At 43.9% G+C, this 10,253-nt stretch overlaps 1 protein-coding gene across 1 annotated transcript in view; it reads right to left on the bottom strand.

Moving 5' to 3' along the window:
* Nucleotides 1-4,999: 4,999 nt before the first annotated feature.
* Nucleotides 5,000-10,253, bottom strand: part of RNF14 (ring finger protein 14) — a 35,912-nt gene continuing 30,658 nt past the window's right edge. The window contains exon 9 of the mRNA XM_088444120.1: nucleotides 5,000-7,230. Within this exon, the coding sequence (XP_088300246.1) occupies nucleotides 7,170-7,230 (61 nt within the window). The 3' untranslated portion in view covers nucleotides 5,000-7,169. The remainder of the gene's footprint in view (nucleotides 7,231-10,253) is intronic.

The raw sequence follows: 10,253 nt of genomic DNA on the forward strand, positions 1-10,253 counted from the left end.
AATCAAGAACAAAGTTGATAATATACTGAAATTAGCACTCTCTGCCAGGTGGATCGATGAAGCAACACACACCTGGTTCCGGAGTGGAACCGAAACGTTGGCAACTATGGATTATGTACATGCTAATAAAGCTTAAAGTATGTTTTGACTTCAAAAGTCTGGCGAGTGCCTTTATCTCTACGTATAGTAGATGTGATATCCTTTATCCTTGGGTTACCCAGAGTTCAGTGGAAACTCTAAAGAAGCACCCCAGCAAATTACAAGATATAAGGTGTGAGTGCTGGACCACAGATAGCATATATATATATATATATATATATATATATACTCACCTCTGTGGGAGCTTAATAGCTCTGCAATGCTCAACACAGTAATAGTGTGGGGTTCTGCATGCGCACTAGTGTACTAGAGGCCATTTTGGTAAAGGTGCCCAGCCAGTGTCACTGTAGGGAGAAAAGCGGAGGTCTTTTCAGCTTCCTGGTCTCCATTGTGGTGTACAGTATATATCAATTTGGGATTGATAAATTGCCGAATTCTGCCATCCCCATAGGCATTTATGGCGATGGTGGTAAGCTCCCCTAAATAGGATTTTTCTGATAAATTGAACAAAGGAGAAATGGAGTCTACTACTTTCTAGCGTGCCTTTTTACTATTCATCATTTTAGAGGGTTCAAAAATAATACTATTGTGACAAGTGGTGCTTTGGGTTTGAAAAACATTGCTCACAGTAATACAAGAATAAAATACATTATACACTATATGTATAGCTACAGGAAGTCAACATAAGTTTCCCAAGATAAATAAGAACTTTGCATTCAGCACTTCCAGCCTATGCACTCCTGTAATAATATTTGTGATTCCTCACTTGGGGCAGTCAAGGTGATGAGGATCAGAACAGGCTGCTAGTTATTTTGCTACACTATGGGGCATATTCAATTGTGTGCGAGAATTGCAAAAAACCCGCACCTGTGATTTTTTTCCTGCAGGTGCGGTTTTTTTGCTATTCAATTAGGTGCGTGTTTTTAAAAAAAACACGCACCGGGAGTTTTTTTTTTTCACGCACCTCCTGAGCAAGCGTGATTTTTCCTAAAATCGATGATTTAAGGAAAAATCACCGGGACTTGCTCTGACACCGCCTCTGAGAACTAATTAAGCAATTGGAAGTATCCAATTAGCTTAATTAGTCCTTACTCACCTTCCTCAGCGCTGTCTTCTGCATCTTCTTCTGCATCCAGCGTCAGGAGCCGGATCTTCTGCAGCAGGGTAAGTATGTCAGTGTGTGTGGTATATGTAAGTGTGTGTGGCCCCCCTGGAATAGGCGCTGGGAGAACTACATCTCCCAGCAGCCCTTGCTCCTCCCATCAGCCCCCGGGACTCCCAGCTGCCCCCTCTCCAGTAAGAGAGAGGGGAAGCCACTGGGAGCCACGGAGACCCGGGCAGGTGACTTTTTTTTTTAATTTACGCGGCGCGGGGTTTTCATTGATGAAAACCCTGCGTCCACTTTTTTTTAATTGCATCCCACGGGTATCGGGAGCACGCATACCCATGGGGTTTCGAAATTGGCCACGAGGGGCGCGAGGTTTTAGCCTCGCTAAACCTCGCGGCCAATTGAATATACCCCCATGTAGTAGTCAAAAGTAATATTTGCTTAGCAAATTAAGCACTTAATAAGGGTGTCATGGCTGCTGACACTTGAGACTCCTGGGAGGAGGCAGGCCTACTAGGCATAATAAACTGGGGTGGCTTTAGGAATGACCTTTTCATGAAATCTCGATAGTACGGAATAAAAGTGAATAGAATTTATTCACAGGAGAAATATAATAGCAACGTCTCACATAAAGTCTCAACAGCACTGAAGTTCACATAAGCAATAATGAGTATAGGAGAACCCCCCCCCCCCATATAGTCTTTAACACAGAAAAGTTAATATGGTAGGGAACCCCGAGTCCAGTATGAGGCTAACACCTCAGGATGGTATAGAGGAGCTTCATCTGGGTGGAACCCTGTAGTGATGGAGATCCGGAACAGAGTGAGCCCTGTGATGTGGTGAAAGACGGAGCAGGGTTGAGCCCTGTGATGCAATGAGGTCGGAGCAGGGTTGAGCCCTGTGATACGGTTAGGTCGGAGCAGGGTTGAACACTGTGATGCGGTGAGGTTGGAACAGAGTTGAGCCCTGTGATGCGGTGAGTTCGGAGCAGGGTTGAGCCCTGTGATGCGGTGAGATCGGAGCAGGGTTGAGCCCTGTGAAGCGGTGTGGTTCCGGAACATGGTTGAGCCCTGCGGTGTAACTACAATCCAGAGCGGGGTTGAGACCCGCGATGCAATGAAGGTTGAAGCATGGTTGAGCCCTGTGAAGCGGTGTGGTTCCGGAACAGGGTTGAGCCCTGCGGTGTGACTAGAATCCGGAACAGGGTTGAGCCCCGCGATGCAGTGATGATAACTAACGGTTCGGTTGACAACTGTAACGAAGATGGGTTCGATGTCCACAGGAGTGAGAGGCAACAGACAAATAGTGCAGCAAAAGGTGAAACCACAGTAGTGGAGCAGAAAGCAATACTTAGGCAATGGCTATGCTGAGCTCTGTAGTGCGGCTGGTAACTGGCATCAGAAGTTTAGCTGGAACATGAGCGGAGATATAGCAAAGTCCACAGCAACCCACAGGCACAGCAGGGATCTGGCAGGAGTCCAAGATAGACCTGAAAGTAACGTTGCACAGACACTGAGACACAGTTAGTAACAGGCTTTATACTAGAGGTCTGTGATCCATAGGAAGTTCAGAACATGTGACCCAAATGGAATCAAGTTTGAAATAATGAGCAATCTAGGAATCCAACAACCTGACAACACCTTGGAAACAGATCACTTTAACTCTCTATTCCCTGTATGTGAAGAACGGCAGCAAGCAGGATAGCTCCTCCAACGACCACAAAGGAACTTTGGAAAAAGTAATCTATCTTTATGTTCTGAAATAGTTGCAGTCCTGACAAAGGGTATGTAATTACATCACTCACAGAAGTACTAATAGTATAGAACTACAATACCTATTAAGCTACAAAATGAGGGAGATATATATTTTTCGATAAATCTCTATTGATTATTAAATCAAATGAAATAATTGCTGTACAAATGAGTTGTAAACAAAGTTTTATTTGTATACTCCTCTCTCAGATCTTCAATAAACAGTATGGTCATTATTATAACTGTGTCATATATCAGGCTGCATCCCTTCCCCCAATACTTTTGAGCCCTAGCTATGATTACAATGCATGGAGCACAGTGCCACATAGGGAGGATCAATTAGTTGCAAAAGCTGCAGAGCTTTACAATTTGGATCAAAATAAGACTGGGTAATAAAGTAAGACTTGGCATTAATAAACAGGCAAGGGATGAGAAGGCCCCTGCAAGTTTATAATCTATAGGAAAATAAGCATGTGACAAATGAAGTGCCATAGATTGCATTATGATCATGCAGCCTTAGAATGCACACATGCGGGGGCACTGGGGTGGGGGGTGAAGGGGAGAATGGGATACACTGGTAATGGTCAATGGAGTGAATTCCAGCACGGGATAATCAGCTAAAGGGAAAGCTAACTACATTTGCACAATTCTTTAGTTACACCTGCCCACATTTGGCCTTTTGCCCAAACTGTTAACACAAAGGCAAATTGTAATTTTCTATCCAGGCCAACAATTAGCAACAAAACAAGGAGCTGAATAATCCCTTCGGAGGAGCTTCAACATTGAAATTGAACATCAGTGAAACTCTACATGAGCTATTGTTGGGTGCCCTAGCTAGACATAATCCCGGGAATATTGCCAAACTAAGGAGAGCAACCAACTCAGTGCCCCACCGAGCTCGTAATTTGGGACATCCCCTTGGGACAGTTTGCAAAGTGTAAAAATTATTTATACTGCAGGATAAAAAAAACAGTAATTTAGTTTTGATAGGTATTAGAATTATACTGTATATCTAGAAATAGTGATATGTATGTTATACCCCTTTTAGACAGAAGAGCAAATTACCAGGTCAAACATTTCTACCCGGTAATTTGCTGATCAACGCAGGTTTTTTTTTCTGTTTGAAAGAGTCAACCCAGGTCGAAATTCCTGAGACTTCGACCCAGGAATTTACCAGGGTCGGAGACCTGGGAATTTAGACCCGGGTTGACCCTTTCAGACAGAAGAAATACCCATGTTAATCAGCAAATTACAGAGTAGAAATGTTTGACCCGGTAATTTGCTCTTCTGTCTGAAGGGGGGTACAGGCAGGGACCGGCAAAACAACCCGGGACGCTATTGCCGGGTTTTTTGCCTTTTTCTGTCTGAAAGTGGTATTGTATAAACTGGTGCATGTGATTTAGTGTAAAAGTAACAATGACTTATTTGTGTTAAATAAAAGTGTATTTCCTGAACTAATCCTCTTACTGTGTGGAAAGTATTGAACCATGGGGACATCCATTGCTCTGTTCCTGTAATAATAAAATTGTACTATCTAGCCACGGTTGTATTTATTATCTGAGACTAAGGTCCATGTTGTCTCCAAGTTTTGACAGTGAACCTGCCTCTGTGTAAATGGTGTTACCCACCTGTGAAGTGTCTGAAGGTAAAATGGGCTCCAGGGGGTCATTACAAAAGTACATAGACCCCATATTTTAATAGAAGACATTTTGGCATTTCCTTATGTAATATGATTACTTAATTATTTAGACAAACTGCGATCACATGTAACTACACAGTACTTGTCGCTACAGCACAAACCATCAAGTGATGCAGGAGTCAGCCGGATAGGAGACAAGATAATACATGTTTATTTCCCACAACGAAACATCTTTCTAAAGCATTTAAAGGAAAAGGCTCCTACAGTCCTGCAATAAACAATTATGGTTTAATACTTATTTTTTTGGCTGGGGGGCTCTTCTTTTTTAATGGACATGTTTGTATGTGCACATTAATCAATTCAGGTAAATGTGAAAAAGAAGCTAAGACTAGAGATCAATGGTTCATATTTAAAGAGAGTTTTATTTATTCGTGGTGAGAATTGAGCATTTAAAATAAAATAAAATACAAATCCTTTCTCAGAGATAGCCCTGATCTGGAAGTACCTGGAAAGTGGCGTTTAAAGATTTAATTTAGGAACAGGCCCTGAAATAAACAACCTTTTTTGTCATGTATTACCTATGGAAAAAAAATATATACAGATCTGTCATAAACAAAATAAGGTTTACATATAAGATATAAATTCTGCTACACAATTCAGGGCCGGGAAGCAGGAAAAATAATTCAGGTATTTGGAAAATAAAAAGCATTCCACTTGAATCCACATTCTGTAAGGTGCCGTGCTCTTCTTCTTTTACTACAAGAGCGAAGTCTTTCCTGCCAAATTCTAATAACAAAACATGGATAAACTGCACCTTAACCAGAAGAAAAACCTGAGAAGTCAATGATATCCTTAATTGTGTTGTTATGCTGTGAGTGAAGCCTCATATCTGATGCAGTATTCTTATGGTCAGGGACATGGTAGAAAACAATATATACATGACCTCAGATTGACAATAACTGGAAACAACAGACAAATTATCTTTAATAGATTATTACGGTCTAGTACAATCCTCTTTACTCAGTGCATTAAATTGGTGGTGTTCTCCCCACCCTATGGGACCCCAAACATTACTTGACTGCAGTTTATGCTCAGGGCTGATTCACAGGAGGAGCCAATACAATACCTTAGAGCAGAGGTTCTCAAACTCGGTCCTCAGGACCCCACACAGGTCACATTTTGCAGGTTACACAGCAGGTGCACAGGTGTACTCATTACTCACTGACACATTTTAAAACATCCACAGGTGGAGCCAATTATTTCACTTGCGATTCTGTGAGGACACCTGCAAAACATGCACTGTTTGGGGTCCTGAAGACCAAGTTTGAGAACCTGTGCCTTAGAGCAGAGGTTCCCAAACTCAGCCATTACAGTCCAGGTTTTACGGCTGTCCATGCTTGAGCACAGGTGACTTAATTAACACCTCAGTCAATCTGATTTATCCATCAGGACTCAAGCATGGATAATGGCTGAGTTTGGGAACCTTTGCCTTAGAGCAGTGGTTCTCAAACTTGGTCCTCAGGACCCTACACAGTTCACGTTTTCCTGGTCACCCAGCAGGTGCACAGGTGTAGTCATTACTCACAGACACTTTTTCAAAGATCCACAGGTGGAGCTAATTATTTCACTTACTGTGAGGAGACCTGGAAAACATGCACTGTTTGGGGTCCTGAGGACCGAGTTTGAGAACCTGTGCCTTAGAGACATGAAGTGCTGCAGCCTGTCCTAAGTATTCAAGTTTGTTTTGATTGCAGAACCTGGTTAGACGGTCAGAATTCCAATCCAGTGACGAGTGGCATAGAGTACACTCCTGCCAACCTATGTAGTTAGAAACTTCTGCGCAGTCTTATGTTTCCAAAATTCTATGGGACAATTGAATTCTATTTGGTGGTACATCATGTGACTTATAGGGGCTGTGCAGTACATACATGGTTGCATTTTACTGCGCAGCCCCATTGAGGTGCAAGGCAAAATGTGATGTTTGAGCAATATTGTGCTGCCATTATCGCCATTCTAACAGCATCGCTCCAACATCACGTTGAACTGTATAAAACAAAAGATGCACTGTGCTGTAGGAGGACCCCCTCTGACGTGCTGTAAAGCGAGGGGAGGGAATCATGATCTTTACTTGAATCAGTGTGTCAATTTAACCTAAAGTACACTTAATTAACTCTAACAAGGCACTTTATACACAAAGGCAACCTTATTGTGACACTTGTATTCAAATATCTTTTGCCAATATTTGGCCAATAAGTGTCTTTATTTCTTTACACTTGTAACAATGTTTTACAGTTAGGTAACACAATAAATTAACTTCTTATTTGAAAATATAATGTTTATGAAGAGAAGTGCAAGTTGTACTTAATGAACTCAAGAAAAATCGCAGTCACTTAATTTGGAAATTGAAGAGAAGGCCAGGCATTGTAATGTGTGTTCTGTCAGTAAGTCTTCTAAGAGTATATGACAGCGCAGATAACATCATTGTGGTAACTGTTCACTACGGTGTGAAAGAAATCAACAGGATCAGCATAATTCTGAGCAGCTGCGGCACTTCCAGTCACAGAGCCATGAATCAGTCGTCGTCTTCTTGCTCATTGAATGGATCGTGATCGATTGGAGTACCATAGAACAATCTGTAAATGAATAAACACAGGAAACATGTACAAGTCCTAGGTAAGTATGGTTTGCTGATGTGCGCAGAACTTCGGACATACTGGGCCTGATTCAGAGATCTACGCTAATGCGGGATTTTTATTGAGACGCCTACCAGTGGCTTCACAAATCCAAGCGACTGTATATGAAGACGCAGCTCTGCCGCAGATCAGTCAATTATCATGGTTGCGCAGAATGGCCACTGGAATCCATTTTTACTGTGTACTGGATCGCACATTTTCCCTTGTACCCCCACCATACAGGTGCACAGGAAAATGTACAATTTTAATCTACCGTAATTATCATGTATGGGTGCAGCTTTGCATCCCCAATAATTGAATCGCCCCCTTTGAATGATATTTCTGGTCTAAACAATCGTATGCTCGTTCCCACTAGTTTTAATGCTAATAAGCAGATACATGGTTACATTTTGATACACGAAGCACTGAGAGAAGATGCTCTATCCAGGGTTACCCTGACACTGTACTGCAATGTTGTTAAAATGTACAGTGTAATCCCCCTCCCACACCACTACGCTTAACAATCAGCAAAACACATCCCAATCAGTCTAAGAGGCTGCTGGTATAGGTTGTGGAGCTAGAATGGATATCTAGAACATGTAAGTGTGTGGATCTCATATCTGTGATGTTATTACTATTATATAGCAAGTCCATCACTCAGATGTATGAAAACTCAGGGTCCTTTGCTGCCTCAAACTGACATTGTTATTCCAATGAGAGGCAGAATAGAGGTTTTGACTCCTAAGCAGCCATTATGCACATCAGCAAAGAGATGGCTAAGTTACAATGCGGAAAAGATCCAATTATATGTAAAAGGTTTATAAATTATCATCTGGAGTCCTGCTATCAACAAAGTTCAGAAAAGCACAAAAGTAAATAAGTGTTGTGTCTTATGGTGGGTACACACCTGACAGATATATCTGCAGATGATGGTCGTTCATACACACTGAACGGCCATCATCTGCTTGTGGCCCCGGGTCCCTGTGGCCGAGGGTCGGGGGCGTGTCCGGCCCCCCTCCCTGCGGCTGCCGCTGTGTGTGTACGGGCGGTCTGCACTTGCCGATGGACAGATACGTCTGTGAATGACGCAGTTCACAGACATATCGTGTGTATACACTGGCCGACGGGCAGCAGATATATTGCCGATCAATTCATCGGCCATTATATCTGTCAGTGTGTACCCAGCTTTAGTGTCACATACAGATATGAGTGCCGAACTGGGGACAATGCATCATTTGAAATGTGTTTTAGTGCATTAGCCTAATGCTGGGTACACATTTATTGATATATTGTTAGTTCGATCGACAAGCGATTTATTATGAGTGCATTAACGTGTGTGTTCACCCGATATGTCCGTGAATGACATGGATCACAGATATATCAGGTCGGCCCTGCAGCTCAGCCGAAACAGATATATCTCAAAGGGACTGCCGACACTGACATCACAACTGGATGGGCAAATTTAAATGCACGTCCTGTTGCGATGTCAGGCCAGGTACATCGAGCAGCCGATTGGTATGTGTGTATACTCTGATGGTGGCTCGGTCTACTGACCGATCCATCATGTAAATGTGTACCCAGCATAATGAAACCAGTATACCAGCCATAAAACTTTATCGTTAAAACAGAAAAGCACTTTTGCAATATAGGTTTTATATTTCTTCCCAAAGCTCATAGAAAATTTTCCTTTTTTACACCAATGGTTTTGAAAAAAAAAAATCTCATTCTAAAATTATGTTTTGTCGCATTACTCAAATGTGTCAGTTGTCACTGATCTAAATAAATTGCTGGGGCAATAACGGTAAGCATAAAGTAAGAGTGCAGAACCCAATGGACTCTCTTGTTCCACCAATTACCTAGATATGAACAAAGCAGTGCTCGAAGTGTGCCGGTATGTAACGGTATGACATACCGGCACTTCAAGCACTAACCTTTTTTTTTTAATTTTTTTATTTACTTTTCCGGATGCAGGAGTAGGGAACCCACTGTGACCTCCCTGACGTTCGGATCATCATTGGTGATCCGCAGCACTGACAGTCATCAGACTGACAGCTGTCAGCGCTGCCACCTCTCCGGGATTGCCTCGGACAGTGCAAACTGTCAGTAGCAATCCCTCTGCACTGTCAGCCGCTGCCTAGCGCCACTGGGGAGGTGAGCTGGTGAGTGCTGCCGGTGGGAGGAGGGGACCAGTGGCCAGTCTCTCTGCCACCTGCCAGACTGCGGGTCAGTGGCGTCGCCGGTTTACAAGGGGGGTGCGGACCCACCAGGGTGTCAACCGCCCAGGGGTGACACCAAGGTGCAGCCTCCCTCTCAGTGACAGGAGCCGAGTGCTGCACTGTAGTATTAAGTGCAGCACTCGGCTCCTGACACTGGGAGGGAGCCGGCACACTACACAGCCCGCACCTCCTGGCTCCTGCACCCCCGGTAATAAACATTAGAGCATGGTTTTCGGCCCGCAAGGCCACGCCCACCTGTGTGGCCACGTCCCTTGTCCACGAGGCCACGCCCCTTACAGCGTCCCTCCCTCACCGGGTGATACGGCGGGGAGGGATGTCACTGCTGCAGGTTACCTGTCCTGCACTGTTACCGGCCGCTGCCTCCACCATCCGGTGTCACCGGCATACGCAGCCACAGGAAACAAACATGCATCAGCTGCACAGTGCACACCGACAGACGCTGCTGCCCAGACTCTGCTCCACAACGCTGCTGACCTTCTACACTGTACCTAGGTAAGTGCAAATGGTGTCAGTGTTACTGCTTTGTTCTGCCACTTATCACCTTCCTTATGTGACACCCCCAAGGGGTATCACACTTATACTGGTCCTATGTATGTCAATCTGCGCCCTATAATTACTACCCACAGACCTTCCCCCTCTGCCCATCACTCTTTGCCTCTCCCTGTCACCCTCACCCTCTGCCCGTCACTCTTTGCCTCTCCCTGTCACCCTCACCCTATCCCCGTTACCCTCTGCCCATCACTTTTT

The sequence above is a fragment of the Taudactylus pleione genome, unplaced genomic scaffold (genome assembly GCF_031769625.1).
Source record: "Taudactylus pleione unplaced genomic scaffold, aTauple2 ptg000349l, whole genome shotgun sequence".
Taxonomy (NCBI): domain Eukaryota; kingdom Metazoa; phylum Chordata; class Amphibia; order Anura; family Myobatrachidae; genus Taudactylus; species Taudactylus pleione.